Genomic DNA, 27,508 nt, shown 5'->3' on the forward strand with positions numbered 1-27,508 from the left:
TGCGTCGGGGGATGTCGAGGATGAGTCTCGCCGAGGCGTTCTGGATCCGCTGGAGTCTCTTCTGGAGTTTGGCCGTGGTTCCGGCGTAGAGGGCGTTGCCGTAGTCCAGTCGGCTGGTGACGAGGGCTTGGGTGACCGTCTTCCTCGTCTCGGTGGGGATCCACCGGAAGATCTTACGTAGCATGCGCAGGATGTTGAAGCATGACGAGGAGACGGCGTTGACTTGTCTGGTCATGGAGAGGGAGGAGTCCAGGATGAAGCCCAGGTTGCGTGCGTGGTCCGTCGGTTTGGGTGCGGTGCCCAGGGCGGGGGGCCACCAGGAGTCGTCCCAGGCGGAGGGCGTGGAGCCCAGGATGAGGACCTCCGTCTTGTCTGAGTTCAGTTTCAGGCGGCTGGTCGTCATCCATTCGGCTACGTCTCTCATCCCTTCGTGCAGGTTGGCTCTGGCGGTGGTGGGGTCGTTGGTCAGGGAGAGGATCAGCTGGGTGTCGTCGGCGTAGGAGATGATGTTCAGGTTGTGTTGGCGTGCGATGGCCGCGAGGGGGCTCATGTAGACTTGGGGGCTTGCGGAGAAGATGGGGTCCAGCGTGTGTCCAGCGGCGTGGGTGTGTGTCGTTACGAGCTGTTTGAGTCCGAGGTTGGCGAGGTTGTCGATCAGGGCGGTAGAGTTGGCGTTGTTGTTGTTCTCGAGGTGGAAGTTCAGGTCCCCGAGGAGGATGTAGTCCGTGGAGGCGAGGGCGTGGGTGTTGACGAGGTCGGCGATGGTGTCGCAGAACTGTGGTCGTGGTCCGGGTGGTCTGTAGACGAGTGTTCCTCTGAGGGTGGTTTTGGGGACGGTGTGGATCTGGAAGTGCATGTGCTCGGCAGTGGTGAGGGTGTCGTCGGTGTTGGTCGAGACTCTGAGGGTGTCCTTGTGGATAATGGCGATTCCCCCTCCAACTCCGTTGGTGCGGTCTGGCGTGCTTGCGGGCGGAGCGGGTGTTGAGGAGGATGCAGCGGAGGTGGTTGGGTTCTCTGGCTGGTGGTTTGGATGGCTGGATGCTGGTGAATCTGCAGTTCCGGCAGGCGAAGGGCCCTTGGGTGCGCTTCGGGGTGGCCCGGTAGCAGGGGTGGTCTTGTCCGGTGTTGAGTGCGTGGAGGGTGCTGAAGTCGTAGTGCAGTCTGGCGTTGCGTGGGGCGTGGGGTCCAGGGGTTCTGGTGCTGCGCGCGGTCCAGGCGCGGACGGGCGTAGACGGGCTTGCTTTTGGTGCACCTTCAGCGCGCAGCGGTGCGCCCGCTGCGCGGCCTCCATAAGAGGGGGTGTGGGAGGGCGGGGCAGCCAAATATGGTGGTTGCTAGCCAACCAATATTTTAGTTTTTGCTTAGTTTCAGTTTTTTGTTTGCAATAAAGAAGAAAAATAGAAAAACGTGTATGTGAGTGTGGGGGGTAAAGGGGAGGAAGGTGCGTGTTAAATGGAATGCGGAACATTTTATCTTTTGATGGGAAACATGTGTAAAGCATCACAGGAGGACGTCAAGCTGTGCCGAGAGCTCAGTATGTGGTTTTAGGAATTAGGGCACACCCAGTACCAGGGGCGCGAGTAAAGAGGGGTGCAGACTTGAGAAGGGTCTTAATACTCCGCAGGAGAACAGTCTGCTTCGGCAGGGGGTTGAGAAGGTCTGACGGAGTGCCAGTACTGCCAGCACCAACCACACTCTCCATCATCACAAACTGCTCGTGCTTCTAGGGTGCCGCCCACACATGAAGAGGGGTCGTACACCAGCTCGACTTAGGCCTGTTTGAAGCGCGGACTGGCAAACACTATAACCAATGTCTCCAAGCGAAATCTATCCACATGTTGAGCTGTAATACTTCTTTGTGGGCATTTGTCTGACCGGAATAAGATGCAGAACTTTCTCTGGTCCTTGGTCCCAGAGTGCCAAGTGAGGGGGTAATTGAAAATAAGTGCAGTTGCCATGGTAAAAGATAAAGCACGGCAACCGCTGTGTCAACAACAAAGACCAGATGAGAACTGCAAAACTGAAAAGTGAAGTCAGATTTATGCATCACATTACACTGTGTTTGCTGGCAAAGCTGCTCACTCTCTCCCGCAGCCTCCATGCATGCTCTCTGCTGCCCAGGTGGGAGCGAGCTTGAGGCAAACAAAAAAGAAAATTGTGCCACAACAGAACATAAATAAAAGAAGCATTTGCAATGCAATAGGACTCGCACTTACGCGAGACCTATTGCATTGCATCACAGACAACGGGAGGGGGCGTACTGTGTAACACTCAAAGTAAAGGGGCCAGTAGCCATGGGAGGTTACAAATGACGACATGGATATAATGAGGGACTAACAAGCCTCGTAATCAATCAGACGACAGCATTTACAAAAGACAATAACTCAAGCCAATTAAAAAGATGGGTGGAGAGTGGACGGAGCTTCCACTCCATAGTCCATTACTGCATGCCTCGCAAAGCGAGCAGCGCATGCGCGCTGCCGCTATAGGCTCGACCTAAAAAGAGGAATGTCTAATGCCTTGTCTTTATAAAAAAAAGTGTCTGCATAAGTTAGGAATCCCCTTTTAGTTCACATGTGCACTGTGATGGAAATAATGCCCTGTAATACTTGGTTCTAGAGAGCAGATGCACGTGTGATATCCATGGTTCCCTGGGAGGTAAAGGGGGCGACTGCAGAACATTTACTGGAAGATGAACGTGTGTTTACTTGTGCTCTGTGGTGCACTTGCTTGAGCTTATTTTGCCAGCACTGACATGTCTGTGTTTCCTTGCCAAGGTGTACGGGACTCTCGGAGGAATGCTCATCCGCCAGCCCTTCTCCATTGGAGGATCTGGGAGCACATACATTTATGGCTATGTAGACTCCACCTTCAAGCCGAGGATGTCCAGAGAAGAGTGTGTTCAGTTTGCAACTAACGGTAAACGTTATGCACCTCTAAATTTTACCTAAATGTAATCCACAGAGTGTTGGTGAGTGACAGCTGGAATGTTTACAGGTGATATATAGTTCAGCTTCCTCTCTGATGATTCGTCCATCATGCTGCTATCTCCTTCTGAGTGGGTCTTGGTAAGTGATCCTCCTGTTGCAAATGTTGTGAGGTTGTATCACTACTCCAATCTAGGGCAGTGCATGTTCAAGAGTCCCATCTCCTATGTATCATCCTGAACCATGGAGTCTGTGCTCCATGGTGGGTGGATACATGTTTGTGGCAGGTGATGACCCTCCATCTCCATGTCCACCTGCAGCTTGTTAAAGTTAGATGATTTGATTTTCAATCAATCAATCAGGGATTTGTGAAGCGCGCTACTCACCAGTAAGGGCCTCAAGATGCCTGGGGGTTGGGGGAGGGCAGAGGGGGGGGAGGTCATGCAGCTCCGATTCAGCCATAGAGCCATGTCTTGAGGTTCTTCCTGAAAGTGTGCAGAGTGAGGGAACATCTGATGTTGAGTGGGAGTTTGTTCCAGGTCTTTGCTGCTCTGGCTCTGCATACGCTCTGGGTTTCGGCGAGGGCGAGTTCGACGGAGTGGAGGTTTCTTTTGGGTACGTGGAAGGAGACTCTTTTGTTGAGGTATTGGGGTCCGGTGTTGTGGATTTGTAGGCGTGAGTGAGTACCTTGAAGGTTATTCTCTTCTCAACTGGGAGCCAGTAGAGATGTCGTAGGTGCTGGTTGATGTGTTCATGTCGTGGGATGCCGAGGATGAGCCTGCCGGCGGTGTTCTGGATGGTCTGGTGTTTACAGAATAAGGATTTGTTGATTCCGGCATAGAGAGCATTTCTGTAGTTCAGCCTGCTGTTAATGAGTGCGTGGGTGATGGTCTTTCTTGATTCGTGGGGGATCCACTTGAAGGTCTTGCGAAGGATGCAGATGGTGTTGTAGCACAAGGAGGAGATGGCATCGATCTGTTCGGGTCATGGTGAGGGAGGAGTCTAGTATGATTAAGCTTTCCTGTTTTCAATTTCTATTTTTTGTAAATTCTGGTGGAGTTTTTTCAGTGTTTTCCAGTGATTTCAGTACCTTATCAGTCAAGACACATTTGTGCGCCATTGAAAACAACAGAAACTGTTTTTCCAGTGTTTATGGAATGTTTTGTTTTTATTATTGCTTGCTTTCTGCACTGCTAGTGCATGGTCTATAGACAGTGTACATACTGTGTATATGAGGTCAAAATACGATTTACAAATCAAACTGAATGTAGTACCCCATACAAGACTTCTTCAGTGAGTCTTTAGTCATGCATGCTCGCTCTTTCCTTCTCATGAAAACTTTTCTCTGTGAAAAGGCCCTCTCAACATTGGTACTTGAAACGGGCAACGTCTTAACAGCCAGTACACAAATTAAAGTAATAGCCATCTCTTGTTTTTATTCTTTGCTCTTCTCCTTTCATAAAGTTCAGATCATGAACCCTTTTATCTCTTAGGGGCTGGGCCACTGCAGGTGCTCAGTATCTCTGTCTTAAAGATTGTTGCCTTCATTCTGTGCAGCTGGTCCCAAACTCTGGGCCAGAATGGTGTTAGGTTCGGCCAGACAGGACCATGCGACTCCTGCCTTCTCTTCACTCCATTAGCTCCCTATCAAGCAATAACAGCCTGATTCATCAAGCCGAAATCGGCTCGCAAAGGGCCAGATTCTGAGAATCTGGCCCTGTGCAAGCGCTATTTTTGCATTTGGGATTAATCATCCCAAATGCAAAAATCGGTAATAGCGATTTCGCTATTTTGCGAGGAATTACATTTAAGGAATCTCTATTTGAGATTCCTTAAATGCAATTCATCATCCATTTAAAAATTGCGAATTCGCAATTTCGGTCCGCTATTTACCGCGAGGTCAAACCTCGTGGTAAATAGCGAAAACTTAGAAAAATGCTTTTAAAAGCATTTTTCTAAGTTGCATGTTGCACACACTCATGTCCTTTGGACATGTGTGTGCGCAACACCTGTTTCAATTTGCATTTAAGGGGTGCTACAGGGTGTCCTTTGGACACCCCTGGCACCCTTTAAATCGCTATCTTATTTGCGATTAGCTAATTGCTAATCGCAAATAAGGAATAACTCCCCATTCATTCCTATGGGCCTTTTGGGGAGTTATTCCTTATTTGCGATTAGCAATTTGCTAATCGCAAATAAGGAATGTGTAGGAATCGCAATTCTTTTTGCAATTCCTACATGAATCCCGTTTTGCGAGTCTGTAATAGCGATTCCTTATGAATCGCTATTATAGACTCGCAAAACGGGTCTTTCATGAATCAGGCTGTTAGTGATTTTCGAACCTTCATGCTTGGTACATAAAACCTTTAGGCCCACATGCATCAATCTAGGATTTTGCATTTCTTAAATAGCGAAAATTAAGGAATCGCTATTTAGGAAATGCAAAATCCTATGCATCAAGAAATCCTAAAAGTTTTTAGGATTTCTTAATTTTCGGAAATTGCAATTCCTTAATTGCGAATCGCAATTAAGGAATGTCATTACATTGATTCCTATGGGCCTAGAGGCCCATAGGAATCAATGCCGTTTTGCATTTTTTTTTTTGCACTCGCAATTTGTTGATGCATTGCAAGGGTGCAGAGGGGGGTCCAAAGGACCCCCCCCCTGCACCCCTGAAATGTATTTTCAAGTGCATGTTTCACACACACATGTCCTAAGGACATGTGTGTCTGTAACATGCAAGTTTAAAAAATGCATTTTTTTGCTTCTTTTAAAATTTTCGCAAATTAACACGAGGGTCAACCTCATGTTAATTTGCACTTCCAAATTCAAAATTCGCTAATTTTAAAAAAATGATGCATTGCATTTAAGGAATCGCACACATGCGATTCCTTAAATGCAAACGCATTTTTTAGAAGTGCAAAAAATTCCTAAAAGTTTCATGCATAGCAAAAAGTGATTTTGGAATCGCAAACGGCCGAATTTTCCGATTCGCACCGTTTGCGATTCCAAAAACCTTTGATGCATGTGGGGGCAGATGTTTTGTTGCACGCTCCCCTCAGATTGCGAGTAACCAGGCACCACCACCCTCGAGCTCTCAAGTCATAAAATCACCGTATCCTTCAAATCTCAAGGTGAGGATAGCCATGCTAGGTGGCTGGGCCTTCTCAGTGATGGCAACCACCCACTGATGTAAGACTAACTTTATGAACTTTCCTAAAGCACACAAGGCCTTGCTTTATCTTTTAAGTGTAGCACATTTTTTTACCTCTTAGGACAATGAGGCCTTCCAGTGACACAGCTCTTGGCAAAAACCTAAAGACAAATACATATTCGAGCATCCTAGAGAAGTCTTAGAAAACTGTAAACTGAATTATTTCAAAACAGGTTTGGATTAATACATTTCACGGCCATAGTAGTACGAAAGCAAAGGTAAACTCTGGGTCTCTGTGAGAAAATGAGCTACAAGGTGAGAGTAGGATCTTTTTATCTGCTGCCATATTTCATGTTTCTAAAAGTAATACATGATCATGGAGGGCTGGGCTGACAGGGATTGATGCACAACTTGTTCAAGGACGATTCAGGCTTCGCAGTCTCTTATTATTTATTAGCTGAAGGGGAAAATATTTGAAGTGGAAGGAATAGTGCGGGAGCAAGACTGATACATTCCTTGGTCTCTCAACAGAGAAATCCCTTCCAGTGCATGATATAATTATTTATTTTTCTTGCCTATCCAACCCTTGCTCACTTTTTTTTTCATGAATGCCCCAGGTATCAATGCAAAGCATCATGATGCCCATCCCATTACTGGCCTCTTTCAGTAGCATGCATTCTGAATGCCCATGCATCTTTGACATAACTGCTGTAATCATCGACATGTGGCGCTACCGTCCAGGCACTGCATCACTGACACGAGCATATTTCACGCTGCAGGTATCCAGATCACTCCTGGTACACTACACATGGATCCATTCCTGGGATTCGCTATATTGAAGCCACGTTCATCAAGTGTGTTATTCCGGTGAAGTCACATAAAGTGAACCTAGTCTGCAGCTTTGTTCCCAGTTGGGAGGTTCTAATGGTGGTAACACCGTTTGCACACCATAGCAGCTCAGTTTTTGCCCCTCAGTAGTTCTTCTGTGATAAGGATGAACTAAGCATGAAAACAGTCTTTTTGCCTCTCCTTGAGCACTCTTCTGTAGGGACAACTTCCTAGAGGTAGGACCTATTATCAAAAGGGTGTGCCAAAGTCATCCGTGCAAAGTGAAAAGGTGGGTGCAGAAATCATCTATTTGCATTAAGGTGCAGCAGCGCAACGCCCCTTACCTTGGCTCCAGCGGTTCTGTTTGCACTACTTTCAACCTTTCTTGATGTGCTGCAATTGATGTATTTTTAGCAGCCATTCAGCCCCCTCCCTTGCCTTCCCAGTTCCCCCTCACCCTCAGCCGCCACTGGCCTGTGATTAGGACGAGCTGCTGCATCTTTTCATCAACAAGGGCAGCATATTTCTTCCCGCCAGGGGAGCGACTGGAGCAAGGGCCGCCTCTGTGTGCACTCCTCAAATGAGACCCTTAGTGCGTTTCAGATGATCTAAATAACCCCATATCAGAAACATGTCTGGATAGTCATGGACCCTGTAAATATGTGATCCTGCTTCTGCGCCGGCATTCACGTAATAAATATACAGCGTTTGCTCTATAAATGAGCGTCTGCTGCAATATCATTTGCAGTTTTTAACAAATGTTCTCTCTTTCTAGTTTTATTAGATCTAAATAAAACACTTCAGAAGTGGTGTCACGTAGTGATAGATCCTTTGCGTAGGTCTCTGTTGGACTTGGCCCTTCTGGCAGGTTCACCCCTAAACTTTTTGCTTTTAATGGTGACCTGGTGGTGGTGATTTTTGGTTTCTGCGCACTTTCACTGTGTCCCAGTGGAAAGTACGTGCGCCCTCTGAGTGCGTGTGGTGAGATAGCCCTGCCCTCCCATAGGAATGCGTGGGGAATGTATGTGTCCCTGGTAGTTCCTGATGCATGGGGTGTGCCGGCTCGAGTCTGGTATGTGCGGACTCGTGTGATTGAATGCTGCGCAATGATGTATGCGGCGTGTATGTGTCTAGTGTGGAAGTGCCACTTCTAGACATGGCTGTGCGTGTGCTGTAAAGGTGCTGGCGTGTAATTGGCTGGAGCTTGCTGGTGAGCCTGGTTCCAGGAGTCTGGATGGGTCTGCCTCGGTGGTGAATGGAGAGATTAGCATGCTGATGTGAGGGAGGGGTGCACCTGGGTCCTGAATAGGGCTGGGCTTTCCCCACACAATGCTGGCTCCACCCCCTGTGGTGCGTCTAATGTCCCTAACCCTGCCAGTGAATAGAGTGAGGGGCTGAGCACATCAAGAGTGCTCCAAAACAAGCTGCGACTGGTTTCTCCCCCACCCTGCACCTACAGACAAAGGGTTTAACTGTATAAAAAGGGGCTGTGTCCCCAGAAATGTTGTTCTCTTCCAGGATCCTATCTGAGGGGGACTGCTGCTGCTGCTGGGCGCCAGGAGGACCGCCACTTGGACTGCCTCCCTGCCTGGAGGCCCAGTGAGCTGGCTCTGGGCCCAGCCTTGCCCCCCCTGCCCGCCTAAAAGAACTTTGCTGGAGCTCTATTTTACTTATAGCGCCTGGGAGCGCTTTATTTTACTTATAGCTCCTGGGAGCGCTTTATTTTACTTATAGCGCTTGGGAGAGCTTTATTTTCCTTTCGCCGCTGCCCACGCCGCGTTTTGCCGTGTGCCAACCCCGTTGTCATTGTTTAATTATCCCGGGAGCCTACCCCGGATATTGCCCGAGAAAAGTCGCCGGCCGGGGAACCGCTTGCGGCGCTGTGCCCGCCTCCGCCCCCAGGGCAGCGCTGCCATTGGCTGCGGTGCAACCCGAAAGTGAAGGGAAGGCGGCCGGAAGTACTTGGGACACCCTCGCCGGGCTCCCGTGCTCGGGGAGAGCCCGCCGGCGGCCGAGGGTGCGTGGCCATCTAGGAGAAGGACGAGAGCCCACCCTGCCTCCACCTGACCCAGCGCGTGGGCCGCTCCGCACCGGAGCAACCGGAGAAGTCTGACCGCGGGGCTCCCAGAGCGAAGGGAGAGCCCTGCAGCCGGAGAAGAGAGGAAGCAGACCGGTGAGTGCGGGGCCGCTTCGAGAGAGGGGAGCAGTTGTGTCTTTGTGAGTCCCCAAAGGGGGGACTCCACCGAAGGGGCCAGATTTGCTGACACGCCCGAGAGGCTCCCCAGGGCGGCAACTGGTTGTTAGGAGCCCACGAGGTTTAGAGGGCCCATTGCAGTCCGAGCGAGAGGGAGGCCGCGGGGGCACATTGCTGGTGCCCGGCCCCCTCCCCCAGTATGGTCAATTTTTTCGAGGGGCGCTGGGAGGGTAGAGCGGCCCCGGCAGGCAGCGGGCCGCTCCCCCAGCGAGGCCCCATTGTTCTTAGAGCTCTGAGAGGCTCCGAGGCATTGCTGTGAGCCCCGAGGCTCCTAAAGGTGGAATTTTTATTTTAGAGCCCACGAGAGGCTCAGGGGGCACAGTTGCATTACCAAGCCCCGAGGCTCCCAGCCCACATTGTGGTGAGCCACAGGAGAGCCAGGAGGCATGCTGGTGCCAGGCTCGAGTTCCCAGCTGCCCAGCACTTAGTGGGCAGCTGCCACGTTTAGGCTTGTTCTTTGGCTGCCTACAGCCTGCCCTGACATTTGGGACAAAGGGCGTTTTAGCCCCTGGGCGGCCAGTTGGCCTGGGGGACAACCTACGAGTTTATACCTTATGTGATTTCTGCGCAATTGTAATTCCTGCACCTCTAAATGTGTTATTTATACATCATGTGTTCTCCTGTGCTGCACCTCTGAATGTGTTTTGATGCATCATGTGCCTTGTTCTTACACCTCTGAATGTGTTGTTTATGCATCATGTGTTCTCCTGTGCTGCTCCTCTGAATGGGTTTTGATGCGTCATGTGCCTTGTTCTTACACCGCTGAATGTATGTTTATGCATCATGTGTTTTCCTTCCCTACACCTCTGAATGTTGTGATGCATCATGTGTAATGTGTTCTTGCTTATGCCCCTACATGTATGGTGATACTTAGGTGGTTGTTTTCTCCTAGTACAGGTGTTGCTAGTGAGGTCCTGGTTCCCTGCGTGACATTTTCCTAAGGTGGTTAGGGTTGCGTAGGTGGTACTTACCTGGTACCAGTGATTACTGGTTGTGTGCTACAGTTGCTATTTTGTGCTACAGTGATTTTATATTCTATGTTACAAGTGCTAATTCTACCAAGTACTAAGTCTAAAAGTGCATATTCCTGACAGTGGTCCATGTGGCCCTGCCTTGTACATATTCCCTGTAAATTCTGTCTGTGCCTGTTGGCACATTGTAAAGTGTGTTTTTATCTAATGTATTTTAGTAATACAAAGGCTATTTTTATACATAACCTTGTGTGGAGTTTCTTTTGTGGTGGGCCTTGGGTGTTGTTGCTGGGGTGCGTGCGCAAACACTTAACTCACATTGCCTCCGAGTTTAGCCTTACTGCTCGTGTCACGTTACCAAGGGGGTGAGCAGGGGTTATCTTGGCGTGTAACTCCCTTGCCCTGACGTGGGAATGGTGGTCTCTGACTGACTTTGGCGCAAACCTTGGCCAGCCAGAGATCCCATTTCTAACAGTCTCATTGTCGTGCACTGTTCAGTTATTGCTGGTTTAGGGACTTAAGCAAGTACTAACATGGTCACATCTTTGCTCATATCATACTAATGTGTGTTAAAATGCGAAAATAAAGGAAAATAGGATTGCTACCGAAAGTGCCACTATCACCCACACTGATCAAAATGTGAGCCTTTGTGGCCAGTTGCCATGTTAAGACAAACCCTGTTGGTTGGCAGCAGTGCTGGCCTTGATGACAACAGTGACAGCCGGGCAAGACTTCTAATGAAGATTTAGGCATCTGGTTTCAAATGTGTTATTGGATGGAAGCAGCTGCTGAAGTCCTGCGATGAGGGAGAAATATGTAGGTGAATTTGCCAGCATTATGCCTTGATGGAATATCGGTGAACTGTTCAAAAGGACAAGGTAGTAGATTGTGTTGCCTCCACATTTTGGACGCCCGCTTGGACACCTGTCTACTGGGAGGTGTAGCCACTGCTACAGCGCTGACTGGGTGCCATGAAACACATCGCATCAACCCGGGACTGCCGTGATGCACTCTCAGCTTTGTTTTGTACTGCTTTGGCTCTCTCAAGTGGCCAAGCAGTGAGACAATTGTGAAAAATCAATGCAGCGAGGTTTAAACTGAGTCAGCTGATTGTCAGACAGTAGGGTATTGTCGGGCACAATCGGTTTTAACCGATTCCCGGACAGCCTACGTATGATGCGAGGTTGCAGGCATGGTCCGTGGGAGTAGGGCTACCAGGTGTTCTCCAATGCTGAGGGGGTGGGTCCGAAGACGAGGACTTCTGTCTTCTCCGGGTTGAGCTTTCAGACAGCTGCTGCTCATCCAGGATGCAACATCTTTGATTCCTTCCTGGAAGCGGAGTCTGATGATGTTGGGTTGTCTTGTGAGGGAAAGCTGGGTGACGGCGGCATAAGATACTATGCTGAGTCCATGTTTTCTGACAATGGCGTGGAGGGGAGCCATGTAGATGTTGAAGAGAGTGGGGATGAGCGACGATCCTTGGAGTACTCCGCAGTCGATCTCTGTGGGTTTGGAGAGGAAGAAAATCTGATTCTTTGAGTTCAGCTGGTGAGGAAAGAGCGGATCCAGTCGAGGACAGTTCTCTGTATACTGGTGTTGTGGAGTCTGGCGGTGAGAGTGCAGTGGGAGACGGTGCTGAAATGCTGCAGAGAGGTCAAGTAAGATAAGGGCCGCTGTGTGGCCCTGGTCGAGGAGGGTGCGGCTGTCATGTGTGGCGCCGAGGAGGGTGGTCTCGGTGCTGTAGTTACTGCGGAATCCGGAATGGGAAGAGTCGAGGATGGAGTTGGCTTCGATGAAGTTTGTGAGTTGTCTGTTGATGATCTTCTCTGTGACTTTAGCCACAAAGGGGAGGAGAGAGATGGGTCTGTAGTTTTTGAGGTCCCATGGGTCTGCGGAGGGTTTCTTGAGAAGGGGTTTGACTTCCGTGGATTTCCAGTTGTTGGTGAAAGTGCCGGATTTGAAGGAGGCGTTGATGGTGCTCGGGAGCAATGGCGGTGGCGGCTCTGTGGAAGAGGTGTGGCGGGCAGGGGTCGATTGGGGGCTCCTGAGTGAACGCTCTTCATGGTCAGGGTGGTGGTGATCGGGGTCCAGGTTGAGACGGTAGGCTGGCCGGCGTTGATGGTGGTAGGCCTGGTTTCAGCATCCGGTGTTTGTTCGTTGAAATTGTCTTAGAGGGACTTGATTTTGAGGTGAAGTAGGATCCGAGTTTGTTGCAGAGGTCCTGGAAAGGTGTGACCTGCGAGGCTTCGCTAGGGGGTTTGGTGAATTCCTGGATGACGCTGAAGAGTTCCTTCGAGTTGCTGGAGTTGGCGAGGATTTTGTGCTGAATGAAGGTCTTTTTGGTGGATCTAATGTATTGGTGGTATTCAATCATGGCGTTCTTGTAGGTGGTCCGAGCTTCTGAGATTTTGGTGATTCCCCATACTTTCTTGAGACATCTGCAGGTGTGTCTGGATTCTCGGAGGTCGTGGTGAACCAGGTGGCTTTCAAGGGGTGCTGTCTGTCTCGGTACGGACGGTGCGGGCTTGTCTTGTCTGTTCTGGAGTTCGTTGGCTGCAGAGTTCCTATTGGTAGTGGTGGGAGGGGAATCGTGGTTCAGGGTGGGGTTGAGGTGATCCTCTGTGACCTTGCTCCAATTCTTTTATGGAGGGCGTGGTGTACGTTTGTGAGCGTTGGGTTTTTTGAAGGAGAAGAGTACGCAGTGGTGGTCCATCCAGGGGGGCTGGGTGGTGTGGCTGAAACAAATGTTTTTTACTCCTGCGAAGATGAGGTCGAGGGTGTGTACTGCCTTGTAAAAAAAAATGTAAATCCGTATTTGAAAAACTACTTACAGGTCTCAAGGCGCTGGGGGCCGTCGTGGAAATTTTAAGTGAGCTATTGCCCAGAGTCACCTGGTGCTGAGGTGAGCTGCCGCCGGAGCCGGGGATCGAACTGTGAACCCTGTGCTCCGAAGTCAGCTTCCCTGGTCGCTGCACCACCCCTCTCCACTGTGGGTGGGAGTGGCGACAATCTGTTTTAGTGCGATTTTGTCCAGGAGGGCTGTGTAGTTGGGGTCCCTGAGACTGTCGAGGTGATCGTTCAGATCTCTGAGCAGTATGTAGTCCAAGGAGGCGATGGCGTGGCGCGCAATGAAGTCCTTGATGGTTGTGGTTGAACGGTGTTCATGGTCCGGGGAGGTCTGTAGGCGAGGGTGCCGCGTAGGGTAGTTCTGGGGCTGGTCTGAATTGGGAAATGAAGGTGTACCATGGGGGCGGGGCACAGAGTTGTTCGTACTGGAAGTGGTGAGTAGGAGGGAGTTCTTGTGCGCGATGGCGAGACCTCCTCCTGGACGGTTTGGGCAGTCCTTCCTCTGGATCTTGTATCCGTCAGGGATGGTGGTGGCGATGGCGGGGGCGGAGGTAGAGTTGGTCCAGGTTTCCGTGAGGAAGGCGATGTCTGTAGAGAGGGTGATTGGAGGTCCCAGATCTCTATTGCGTGTCTGTGCAGGGAGCTCACATTGAGGAGGATGCACTTGAGGGGTTTGGGGGTGTGGTGTCAGGAGGGTGGACGGTGGCCATGGGGGTGAGGAGTTTAGGGAAGGTTTGGTGGGAGTGTCGGCAGGAAAACTGGCCGTGAGTGGTGTCTGGCGTCAACAGCTGGCAGTTGTTTCTTCCGGGGTTGAGTGCGTTGAGGGTGACTGTGTTGTAGCAGTGGGGAGTTGAAGATCCAGGGTCCCCGGCCGCGGACGATCGCAGACGGGCCTGCCTTTGGCACACCTGCTGCTCACGGCCACCAATAAATATGGAACGGGTGAGGGAACGCAGCTGGGAAGCAGGAGCGGGAACCGGCAAAGGGGGAGGGGCCGCGAGGGACAGCAACAGTAGGAAAGGGAGCAGAAAGGGAAACGGAAAAAGCAGCAACAAAAGAAAACATTACAAAAAGCCACAATAAAAAAAAGGAAAAACAGAAGGCACAAATAGACAAAAACAAAACAGAGAACAAATGGACAAAGAGAACAGCAGAGGGCAGGCTGAACGGACCAGCAGAAGAGCAAGGCTCTCCCACTGGACCACCAGGGATGAGGCACAGGCAGGAGCCTGCGGGTAGAGGAGGGCCTCGAACACCTGCCAGTGAATGTAGAGGTTCTGGGGCAGCGGCTCAACAACAGAGTTGCGCGAGGGGAGAGCAGGGTTCACTGAACAGGAGGTCAGAGGTCCTGGGCGTCCTAGAGGTGCCTAGAGTACACACTGTTTGTCCCTTGTGGATGCCTCCTTTAACCCAAAGATTTTGAGATAACCAACTGATGGGCCAGAAGCACCTGTTGTCTGTTAGGTATTTAATGTTCGAGGCATGTGGGCTGCTAAATTCATATCTATTGCATAGATCGCCGCCTAGTGTTGGGTCCGGATGATTGCACATTGTTGTCCTGGAAGAGTCTTCGAAGTATCATGAGATAGGTGGCTCCTCCCCTGGACTACAGTGCGCATGGGCATCGACTCCATCCCCAGATTGTTTTTTTCCGCCATTGGGTTCGGATGTGATTTCGACGTCTCCTGTTGGAATCGATAAAAACTGTTCTCTGAAGGCCAAAAGGCTTTCTAACCTCGTCGGTATTGTTGGCGTTTTGGTTCTCGTGTATACTCCAACTCTTCGAGTCGGTTTTCTGGGGAGTCGCGTGACTCTTCGGTCATCGAGGCCCTTTGACGCAGCAAGACCCCGACGTAACTACAATGGAACGAAGTCCGTTCAAAAAGTGTCCCGTGTGCGGTTCGAAGTACCCACACATCGACGTGCATCCTGTATGCAACAAGTACCTGTCGCCGGACCACAACGAGGCCGACTGTATGGCCTGTTCGAAGTTCAGGTCGAAGAAGACGCTCAAGATCCGGCGCGTGGCGCGCCTTGAGGCCCAGCGATCGGCACCGGCCCCGGTGGACATCTTCAACGACCCCGAAGCAGACGAGCAAGAGCTTCAGCTTCAGATCTCGCCTCCATCGGCGGAGGTCAAGGCCGACTACGGAGAGGCCGTGGAGGGCCTGGACCTAGACGAATACGTCGAGGAGGTAGGGGACAACGAGGAAGTTTATGGGGCCGCGGAAGATAGCTCGGAGGAAGAGCTATGCCCCGTCCGTACCATAACTAAGGCTCAGGTCACGGGATCGCCACTCGGCCTTACCCACGACCCTTCACCTAAGTCCTCAGACATTTCAGCGGAGCCTCCGTTACAGAAACCGAAACCAAAACCAAAACCATCGGCTTTGACTTCTTCTAAGATGGCCGACACACCATTGAATCCGAAGACGGCAGAGACGGCTTCAAAACCGTCGTCTTCGGAGGCTTCCAAGCCAAAAAAGGCAGTCGACCACGAAAAGGCACCCAAAGGGGCCAAGGAGGCCGGCTCCAAAAAAGTCGTCTAGCATGTGTCATGTAAGGTGGTGGAGTCGACGTCAAAGAAGACTGTCGAGAAACCTTCACCCAAGACTGCCGTGCCGAACTCTGAAACCACGACGCAAAGGGGTAAACCTGCCGCTCCGAAGCCGGCGGCGACGACGCCTAAGGCCAAGACAGGGGACCGGACCCTTGCTGTCGAGGGTGCGTCCGCGCCCAAACAGAAGTCGTCGACGCTCGGATCCTCACCTGGTGGTGGATCGAGGGCCTCGGTCGGATCGACAAAGCCGTCCGCTTCTTTTACTAAGCAGGTCGCGGACTCCCTGAAGAGGATACGGGACAAGGCGTCGGAACCGAAAACGTCCTCGGTACCAACGGCGGCTGTCCCGCTGAAGCAGATTTCGACGCCAATCCTCTATACTCTGCCGCCGAAGGTAGCGCCGAAGGCTTTCGCACCTCGTACGGTGCCCGATGACTCAGAGGGGCAGCGGCAGACTCAGCGTACTGGAAGCTCTGCTCGACCACTTTCGCAGGACGACGATTCAGGGCATTTTATCGACGCCGACACGGGCAAATTACTGCTCTACAAGAGGAAAATTACATCCCAGCCGGTGGACTCCTATGTAATCCCTCTAAAAAAGAAAAGGCCTGCACCAGATACTCCAGAGCTTGTGGAACCCATTCCTCAACAGCCTAGGAGGAGTCCGACACCTTCACCCACCTACTCAGATGGGGATGGAAATGAACAGAATGATGAGTATAACTTCCCTGCCAATAATGAACCTGATGAACAGCAGGACTCATGGATAGACACTGGTGACCAGGGTGACCAACAGGTGGTTAGTGACCCACAGCTTTATGGAATAAAGACTTCTCCTACTGAAGACTCGGCGGCATTTAATGCCTTGATTGAACGGGCGGCTGCAAATCACAAGGTGGAGATGCATGCCGACCCTGTGGAAGTTGACTTTTTGTTTGATACATTCTCTGCATCAGAAAAGACTGTCAAAACACTGCCAATGCTTAAAGGGGTTCTCAAACATGCCAATGACATTTTCAAGGAACCCACCAGGGCACGGGTGGTCAACCCACGTATAGAGAAGAAATACAGACCGGCACCTGGGGACCCTGCTTATATACGAGGCCAGTTGCCTCTGGACTCTTTGGTCGTCTCCAATGCCCGCGAGAGGGCGAATTCACAGACATCGGGTGAAGCTCCTCCCCCGGACAAAGAGTCAAAAGTGCTGGAGGCAGGGGGCAAAAGGGTGGCAGCACAGGCTGCAAACATATGGCGCATATCCAATACACAAGCCCTGTTGGCTAGATATGATAGGGCGCATTATGACACCTTGGAACAGCTTTTGCAACACCTTCCAGACAAGTTCAAAGAAGGAGCTGAAATGTTGATCCAAGAGGGCAAGCTCATTTCTAATGCTGCGATTAAATGTGCGCTTGATGTTGCAGATACAGCAGCAAGGGCGGTGAACACTAGTGTTATGTTGAGGCGTCAGGCTTGGCTCCGCATCTCAGGGTTCAAGCCCGAGATCCAAACAACTATCCTCAACCAACCCGTCAATCCAGACAGACTGTTTGGCCCGGAGGTTGACACCACCCTTGAGAAGATTAAAAAAGACACTGAGACGGCTAAGTCCATGGGTGCACTTCAGTCTCAGCAATACAGGGGCAACAATTTTCGTCGCTCAAGTACAAGGGGTGTTGCCAGAGGACACTTGGCACAGCAGACAAGTTTCCATAAAGGAGGCGCCCAGGCCTCTTACCCCAAACAGAATAGAGGTGGTTACAGAGGAAACAGCGCCAAGGGCAGAGGCAGAGGCAACAATACTTCCCGTTCCTCTGCTGTCAACAAACAGTGACTCCCTGTCACTGCCCCCCGACCATCCATCACCTGTCGGGGGAAGACTCCAACAGTTCCTGCCAGTCTGGAAAAACATCGCCACAGACAGGTGGGTAAGGGAGCTTATCCAGTTCGGGTATTGTTTGGAGTTAACGTCCACTCCCCCCAACATACCCCCAAGACAACGTCCTTTGTCAGCAGAGCACTTGCACTTGTTGCAGCAGGAGGTTCTCGTAATGCTGCAAAAAGGAGCAATAGAGCTCGTGCCAGTGGAGGAGGAAGGCACAGGGGTTTATTCCCTGTACTTCTTAATACCAAAGAAGGACGGCTCACTCAGACCCATTCTGGACCTACGCCCCCTCAATCTATACATACTCTCGGAACATTTTCACATGTTAACGCTACAACAGGTTCTTCCACTATTAAACCAGGGAGACTTCCTCGCAACCTTGGACCTAAAGGATGCTTATTTTCACATACCACTCCACCCATCCCACAGAAAGTACCTCAAGTTTACCATACAGAACAGGCATTACCAGTTCAAGGTCCTACCCTTCGGAGTGACCACTGCCCCCAGAGTGTTCACGAAGTGTCTGGCGACAGTGGCGGCGCACCTCAGGAGACAGAACAAACATGTCTACCCTTACCTAGACGACTGGCTCGTTCAAGCCAAGTCGGAACAACAGTGCGCCGCGGACATGTCCCACACTATTCACCTCTTTCACAGTCTGGGGTTCTCGTTACACTATCCAAAGTCGCACCTCCAACCTGCCCACGTGCCGCAGTATCTGGGCGCGACCATCAGTACTCTGGCTGCCACAGCACAGCCAAACCCGGCGAGGATCGACAACATCCAGTCGCTAATCCAGTGTTTCAGACCCCAACACTCACTCCCAGCGAGAGTGTTCATGCAGTTGATAGGCATGATGGCCTCCTGCATCTTCATAGTCCCGCACGCGAGACTGCATATGCGTCCGCTCCAGGAATGTCTAGCACATCAGTGGACGCAGGCTCATGGACAGTTGAAAGACCTAGTGTTGGTAACCGGTCGGGCATACAACTCTCTGCATTGGTGGACTCCACACAACCTTTGCAAGGGCCGACCGTTCCAAGAGCCTGTACCAAAGATCATCCTCACGATGGACGCCTCTCTCCAGGGTTGGGGGGCTCATGTGCTCCACTACACGGTGCAGGGACTATGGACGACACAGCAAAGGAAGATGCACATCAACTGCCTGGAGTTGATGGTGATCTTTATGGCGTTAAAGTCCTTCAAAGTACATTTGTGCAACAAGGTCGTGCTGATCCGGACGGACAACATGACGGCCATGTACTACATCCATCAATCAATCAATCAAAGACATTTATAGAGCGCACTACCTACCCATAGGGTCTCAAGGCGCTTGGGGGGGGGGGGGTGCCGTTACTGCTCGAACAGCCAGGTCTTGAGCTTCTTCCTGAAGGAGAGGTGGTCTTGGGTCAGGCGCAGGTCGGCCGGGAGGGAGTTCCAGGTCTTGGCGGCCAGGTAGGAGAAGGACCTTCCTCCTGTTGTGGCTCTACAGATGCATGGGACGGCGGCGAGGGCGTGGCTGGCAGATCGGAGGTGGCGTTTGGGAGCGTAGAAGTTGATTCGGTTGTTAAGGTAGCTCGGGCCTTGATCGTGAAGGGCTTTGTGTGCGTGGGTGAGGAGCCGGAAGGTGATTCTTTTGTTGACGGGGAGCCAGTGCAGGTCTCTCAGGTGTCCGGAGATGTGGCTGTTCCGTGGGATGTCGAGGATGCAGGGGGGTACGCACTCTCCACAGCTGTCTCACCTGGCTCAGAGCATATGGAAGTGGGCCATTCAGAGGAACATCTTCCTCATGGCGGAACACCTTCCGGGCAAGGACAACCAGATGGCGGAACTGCTCAGCAGGTACAGCCATCAAATGCACGAGTGGGAGATACATCCATCTGTACTCCGCCCGTACTTCCAGCAGTGGGGTCATCCGGAGATAGACCTGTTTGCCACAAAGGAAAACGCAAAATGCCAAAGCTTTGCCGCCAGGTTCCCTCACCCACAGTCGCAAGGCAATGCGATATGGATGAACTGGTCAGGCAGATTTGCGTACGCTTTTCCCCCAGCACCTCTCATTCCGCTGGTGGCAAGAAAGCTAAAGCAACACTCGATGACGCTCATCCTGGTTGCTCCAACGTGGGCACGCCAACCATGGTACACCACGTTTCTAGAACTCTCCGTGGTACCACATCAAAGGCTGCACCTCACACCCAGGCTCTTGACGCAGAACCATGGCGACATTCAGCATCCAGACCCGCAACAGCTCAATCTGGCGATCTGGCTCCTGAAGTCCTAGAGTTTGGCTACCCTAATCTGCCTCCTGAATGCATGGACATCATCAGAGAGGCAAGAAAACCCACTACCCGAGCTTGCTATGCAGCGAAATGGAAGCGTTTTATCATCTACTGTACAGAGCATAACATAAATCCGCTAGATGCATCCATTCCAAACATCATTTGCTACTTGTTACATCTTTACAAATGCAATCTAGCGTACGCTTCCATTCGAATACACTTGTCAGCCATAGCAGCTTATCTTCAGAACAGGCAGCACCTCTCTGTTTTCAGGGTGCCTGCCATTAAAGCTTTTCTAGAAGGGCTAAAGCGGGTCATTCCTCCCAGGACCCCACCCGCTCCAGTATGGAATCTCAACGTGGTCCTCACTAGGTTGATGGGTCCACCCTTTGAGCCTCTACATTCATGTGAGATTCAATTCCTGACATGGAAAGTGGCTTTCCTCATTGCCATCACGTCTCTCAGACGTGTTAGTGAGCTACAGGCGCTCACAATACAAGAGCCATTTATTCAGGTTCATTCCAACAGGGTGGTGCTCCGCACTAACCCCAAGTTCCTTCCAAAGGTGGTGTCAAAATTTCACGTCAATCAGTCAATTGAACTGCCCGCATTCTTTCCAAATCCAGAGACGGTAGCGGAAAGAATGCTCCATACCTTGGACGTTAAAAGGGCGTTGATGTACTATATTGACAGAACACAACCATTTAGAAAAACACAACAACTATTCGTTGCCTTTTCAGCTCAGCACAAGGGCAACCCCATTTCCAAAGCGGGAATAGCCAGGTGGATCGTTAAATGTATTCAGATTTGCTATCAGAAAGCTAAACGCACTTTAACGATCCCACCCAGAGCACACTCCACACGCAAGTTAGGAGCCTCCATGGCATTCCTGGGAAACATTCCTTTAGAAGACATTTGCAGAGCAGCCACGTGGTCCACACCACACACGTTTACTAAACATTACTGCATAGACGTGCATTCCAAACAGCAGGCAGCTGTAGGACAAGCTGTTCTCAAGACTCTATTTCAGACTTCTGCAGCTGGCACGGGCGGCCGCCGTTAATGGAGGGACTGCTGTGTATTCTATGCAATAGATATGAATTTAGCAGCCCACATGCCTCGAACTGAATATGCTACTTACCAGTATGCATCTGTTCTTGGCATGTAGGGCTGCTAACATTCATATCGCCCACCCTCCTCCCCGGCGCCTGTAGCAGCTGCAGATTGCTTCTTGCATTCAATCATTAGCATGGACATCTTTAACACTGTCATACTCTATCTTTGCCGCAATGGCTAAAAACAATCTGGGGATGGAGTCGATGCCCATGCGCACTGTAGTCCAGGGGAGGAGCCACCTATCTCGTGATACTTCGAAGACTCTTCCAGGACAACAATGTGCAATCATCCGGACCCAACACTAGGTGGCGATCTATGCAATAGATATGAATGTTAGCAGCCCTACATGCCAAGAACAGATGCATACTGGTAAGTAGCATATTCATTCTGGAGGTGTAAAGAAGTTGATGCTCCTTGTAAATGAACACTTGGCCCTTTTAGACAAAACCGAGGACAGTGTGCAGATAGAATTCCAAACTGGTTTCTGTGAAGCATGGAGGCATTCCTACCACTGCTGAAGAACCAAGCTGTTGGTGCTGGGCCTAGACGAGACAGCAATTGTGGTGCCAGCCACACTGGTGAAAGTAACAAAAGACCAGGACCACATGAAGGTACCTGAACCAACATAACTGACCACTTGGAGGCAAATGGGTGCCCTGTGCTATCCCCTGTTTAACTGAAGGAAGTGCAGTAAAGGTCCACTGTGGAAACTGTGCAGCTTTCCCTTCATTAGCCACAGGAGACTCAATGATAAGGTCAAACTGGTGCAGATGACGAGAGACCTCTGTCAAGGCTTGCAACTGTGTTCTGCTGAGTTTGATTATGTATATCAAAGTGGAAACATTGTCCATGAAAAAAGGTATGATGATGAGATTCTGGTCTTGCTAGAGTCCGGGTGGCAAAGGTGCCAGCCTGAAGTCCCGGAAACTTATGTGGAGTCCGCACTCTGCTGGCACCCTCCCCTGCCAACGCACCCACCATGTACATATGTACATCAGCCTGACCTGCTGACATCAACGTTTGATAATTTTCAGAGTGGTCCTAAGCATTCTTTTGTTGTTCAAGCTTTCCTTATTGGCTAACCTTCAACAAAGCTTGCTCTTGCACTCCTTGTCTTAATGAACAAATCCTTAGTAGGGGCGGCCATGGGAGAGGTGAGTAGGTTCCCAAAATTGAAGCACTGGATAGTTAAGCTATGCCATAAAAATGGCCTGCTTGAGACTGGAAAGGGGACGATCTGCGTGGCCACTCTCTTCAAAGGGAGAGGGAGCGTCTACCTTGAGGACCAACCCAACCCCCTCTTGGTCTAAATTGTCACAAATATTAAGGTTGAAAGAAAGTATTGAAGGTAAGACTCAGAAATATATGTGAAATAGAGTGGAGAGCAGGTGGACACAAGAAGCAGAGATCAGGGTTAGGTTGCTAAGCGAGCACTAGTCAACCTTGCTGTATGAGAAGGATGTCTTCCAGATAAAGCATGAGATGAAAGCCCATGGTCCTGAGGTTCACCACTAGGAACCAAAGAACCTTGGTGAAGCATCAATGGACAGAAGGCAGGCCAAACATGAGGCATGGACATTTAGTGGTCTTTGATGAATAGGGGCTTGAGAAGATCTGTGACTGTACCCCAGAATAAGCAAATCTTGTGCGTCAAGGAAACAACCTTTACAACGCAACTTTTACAACGCACTACCATTACAACAACATTTTTACAACGCTAGATCCATTAGAACACATGTCATTACAACGCAGTCATTAGAACGCATACCAACACAACGCATACCAACACAACGCATGGTACCCTTACACTATCCAAAACTTATCCTACTGTTGCATCCCCTGAGGTTAGAATAGTAATTTTTACCCCTACACTATCCAAAAGTTACCCTACTGTTGCACACCCTGGAGTTAGAATAGTAATTTTTACCCCTACACTATCCAACACTTACCCTACTGTTGCATCCCCTGGAGTTAGAATAGTAATTTTTACCCCTACACTATCTAACACTTACCCTACGGTTGCAGCCCCTGGAGTTAGAATAGTAATTTTTACCCCTATACTATCCAATACTTACCACACAAGCAATGTAATGGTATGCATTTAAATGGTATGCGTTGTAAAGGTAGTATGCGCTGTAATGGAATGCGTTGTAATGGTAGTTTTAGGGAATTCGTTGTAATGGCATGCGTTTTAATGGAATGCGTTGTAAATGATGTTGGGTTGTAAAAAATGCGTTGTAAAGGCATGCGTTGTAAAAGTGTGCATTGTAACTTCATATATCCGTGCGTCCCTTGCATGCAGAACTCAAGATCAATCAACCCGTGCTAAGGAGCGCTGTGATATGTTTATTTCTCTTTGAGTTTTCCTCTGTTCTTCCCACTGTCACTCTACAATGAGGTGTGGAAATGAGTGACATCAGATGGGAGTGTCACTAGGTCATGTAAATCCAACCTTGCTCATACGCAGCGTGTATGTATGGATGGATGTATGTGCTGGTCGGGACTTATATAGGGCGTTACTGGGTGTTCAAGGACCATGCTAGATTAGGATTGTATGCATAAGGAAGAAGCTTTTCTTTAAGAGGGCCAAGGAAGCAGCATGTTCTTATTGAAAGTGTATTGGGGACCCCTTAAAAACATCCATTTGTACCTTTTCAACGCCTTACTGACAGAGAAATAAATCTTGGAATGCTTATTTTGTTTAACCTGTATTCAAAAACTGAAAAGACCTCTCTTTTGAAACCACAAGACCTTGTCACTCTATTCACTCCCATTCTAATTCCTCCTGACACAACCTTTACCCCTGTTGGCCAGTAATCTTGACCTCCCGCTTTGGTATTGGGGGAGAGGAGTAAAATGGTTTATCTTGCATCTAAATGAATCATTACAAGCTGTGAAGATTAACAACAGCTCCTTTTTGGATCCCAGACGGTTGAGTACTTGCACTCATCCATTTGAACCTGTATTTTGACCATTAGTAGGATTTCTTCAATCCATTTCCTGTGCCCACTCTAATACCTAATCACAGTTGTATGTAAAAATTAATCACTGCTCATACTCACTCACATTAGGAAGAATGTACACCTAGAAGACACACAGGGTGTCCTGTCGAAAGCCCAGGGTGAATAGCAGTAAAAGAGAGTTTATCGTTATCTGCCAGCAGCTAAGCAGTAACATTGCTAAGCACTACCCAAGAAAACTATTTGAAACTAACCTGAGTACCAGAACAGTTCACTGTGCAAAATCCCTGGGTTTCTCACCTGAGATACAGACATCGCGAAAAGGTGCCCATCGCCTAGTACTTATAGTACTTATTCTCTCCACTCAATGTGTACTCTCTTGAACTTCCCCAGGCACACGCTGTACTCATTGTGTACACACAATGCGTATTTTTCTTTAATCTCACCAGACACATGCTGTACTGATTATGTACACTCAGTGTGTATTCCCTTTAATCCCTCCATGCACACGCTGTATTAATTGTGTACACTCCATTTATATTCTCTTTAATCATCGAGACACATGCTGTATTCATTGTGTACACTCAATGCGTATTCTTCTTTAATCTCACCAGACACATGCTGTACTGATTGTGTACACTCCATTCGTATTCTCTTTAATCTCCCCATGTACACGCTGTACTCATTGTGTACACTCAGTGTGTATTCTCTTTAATCATCGAGGCACATGTTGTATTCATTGTGTACACTTATGCGTATTCTCCTTAATTTCCCCAGGCACACTCTGTACTCATCGTGTACACTCAGTGTGTATTCTCTTTAATCCCTCCAAGCACACGCTGTATTAATTGTGTACACTCCATTCGTATTCTCTTTAATCCCCCCAAGCAATGTGTATTCTTTTTATTCTTCCCACCACACGCTGTACTCTTGTACACTCCATGCGTAGTCTCTTCAATATTCCCATGCACACACTGTACTCATTCTGCACACTCGATACGTATTCTCTTTAATCTCCCAAGCTCTACTCATTGTGTACACTTGATGCCTATTCTCCTCAATCCCCACAGGCACACTCTGTACTCATTGTGTACACTCAATGTGTATTCTCCTTAATCTTCCCACGCACATGCTGTACTCATTGTGTACATTCAATATGTATTCTCTTTAATCCCCCCAGGCACACGCTATATTAATTTTGTACACTCAATACGTATTCTCCTTAATCTCCCCATGTACACGCTGTACTCATTGTGTACACTCAATGCATATTCTCTTTAATTGCCCCAGGCACACGCTGTACTCATTGTGTGTACTCAGTGTATATTCTTTTTAATCCCCCAGGCAAACGCTGTACTCGTTGTGTTCACTCAACGCGTATTCTCTTGACTCTCCCCACGCACACGCTGGACTCATTGTAAACACTCAGTTTGTATTCTCTTTAATCCCCCCAGGCACACGCTGTACTCATTGTGTACACTCAATGCGTATTCTCTTTAATCTTCCCATGCACACACTGTAGTCATTGTGCACACTCAATACATATTCTCTTTAATCTCCCCAGCTATACGCTCTACTCATTGTATACATTCGATGCGCATTCTCCTTAATCTCCCAGGCAAACGCTGAACTCATTGTGTAAACTCAATATGTATTCTCTTTAATCTTCCCCCTACACGCTGTACTCTTGTACACTCAATGCCTATTCTCTTTAATCTTCCCACGCACATGCTGTACTCATTGTGTACACACAATGCATATTATTTAATTAATCTCACCAGACACATGCTTTACTCATTGTGTACACTCAATGTGTATTCTCCTTAATCTTCCCACGCACATGCTGTACTCCTTGTGTACACGCAATACGTATTTTCTTTTATCCCCCCCCAAGCACACGCTGTACTCATTGTCCCCCGGGGCACATGCTCTATTCATTGTGTACACACAGGGTACCTCTGGCCCTCTGGGCCGGTTACCCCACGCACCGCGCTCACTTCTCCGTGTGTGAGCCCAGGCTGCCCCCGAGTGCCATCGCTGCCTGCAGCTGTGCTCCTGGCCCCCAACCGCCGCTGCTTGCGCTGCCCGGTATTGTATTGTAATTTTTTCCTGTTTTCTCGCTCCGCTTTAGTGTGCTGTTTCTGCTCTGTATTTCTGTGATTGTATTCCCTCCCTGTGGTATTTAGTTATACTTAGTTCGTTGCCTTTGTCCCCTGTTGCCCCTCGTGGTGCTCAGCCCCTGCCGCGTTTCCCGCCACCTCCCCGCCGCTGCCCCCCTGCGGCCCCGCCCCCTTCCCTCGGCCGCCCTTCCCATTCGCCGCCCCGCTCCCGCCTCCCAGCTGCTCCTACCTCGCTCCGCCCCCCACTCTCCACATATGGCAGAGTGGCAAACGCGCAGCGTTGATGCGCAGCGGGCGCGCCAAAGGCAAGCCCGTCTGCGCCCGTCCGCGCCTGGCCCGTGCCCAGTGCCCGGACCCCTGGACCCCGCAGACACCAGCCCACCTGCCGGACCTACAACGCCACCGAAATCAACGCACTCAACACTGGCCGAATCCCAGGATGCTACCGAGCCACCCCGAGACGCACCCACGGACCCTTCAGCTGCCACTCCTGCAACTTCGCCTGCACCCGGACCTGCACCGCACCCGCACCCACCGTGTCGACCCCCAGCAGCAACCACCTGAAGTGCATCCTGCTCAACACCCGTTCCGTCCACAGACACGCCGTAGAGCTCTGGAACCTGCTCGACACCACATCCCCAGACGTCGCCTTCCTCACGGAAACCTGGATGAACGCCTCCTCAGCACCCGACATCGCCATCGCCATCCCGGACGGATACAAGATCACCCGGAGGGACCGCGGCAATCAGACCGGAGGAGGCATCGCCATCATCCACAGGAACACCATCCGCATCACGACCAACACCGACGGCACCCTCACATCCGCCGAACACCTGCACTTCCAAATCCACACCGACCCCAAGACCACCCTCAGAGGCACCCTCATCTACAGACCCCCGGGACCACGCACACAATTCAGCGAAGACATCGCCGACTTCATCAGCCCGCACGCCCTCCCCTCCGCTGACTACATCCTCCTCGGGGATCTCAACTTCCACCTGGAGAACTACAACGACCGCAACACCACCACCCTGCTGGACAACCTCGCCAACCTCGGTCTCAAGCAGCTGGTGACCACCCCCACCCACTACGCCAGACACACACTCGACCCCGTCTTCTCATCCAGCAAGGACATCGCCTTCAGCCACGCCACCGGTCTCCACTGGACGGACCACAGCTGCGTCCACTTCAGCTTCAGAAAGAACACGATCCACCACCACCAGCAACAGGTTGCACGCAGAAGCTGGAACAAGATCACAGCCGACCAGCTCGCCGCATTCCTGAGCCGGGACCCCCCCCGCCAGCTCAGCGAACCCCAGCCAGGCCGCCAACAACCTCACGAAGTGGATCAGTAACTGCGCAGAAGACCTCGCCCCTCTGAGGACCCCGCCTAGCAGACCCGGCAGTAAGAAAGCACCATGGTTCACCGACGAACTCAAGAGCTCCAAGAAGAACTGCCGAACCAGACAACATGACCACCCTCAAGCTCGCCACCCGAAAACACCACCAACTGATCCACACCACCAAGAAAACCGCATTCAAGGAACGACTGGACAACAACGCACACAACAGCAAGGAACTCTTCAACATCGTCAAAGAGCTCTCCA

At 50.4% G+C, this 27,508-nt stretch overlaps 1 protein-coding gene across 1 annotated transcript in view; it reads left to right on the forward strand.

Moving 5' to 3' along the window:
- LOC144752887 (proteasome subunit beta type-9-like) overlaps window positions 1-27,508 on the forward strand; it is a 118,751-nt gene that overhangs the window by 72,505 nt on the left and 18,738 nt on the right. The window contains exon 4 of the mRNA XM_078640714.1: window positions 2,778-2,919. Within this exon, the coding sequence (XP_078496840.1) occupies window positions 2,778-2,919 (142 nt within the window). The remainder of the gene's footprint in view (window positions 1-2,777; window positions 2,920-27,508) is intronic.

The sequence above is a fragment of the Lissotriton helveticus genome, chromosome 5_1, assembly GCF_964261635.1.
Source record: "Lissotriton helveticus chromosome 5_1, aLisHel1.1, whole genome shotgun sequence".
In the NCBI taxonomy this organism is placed as follows: Eukaryota; Metazoa; Chordata; class Amphibia; order Caudata; family Salamandridae; genus Lissotriton; species Lissotriton helveticus.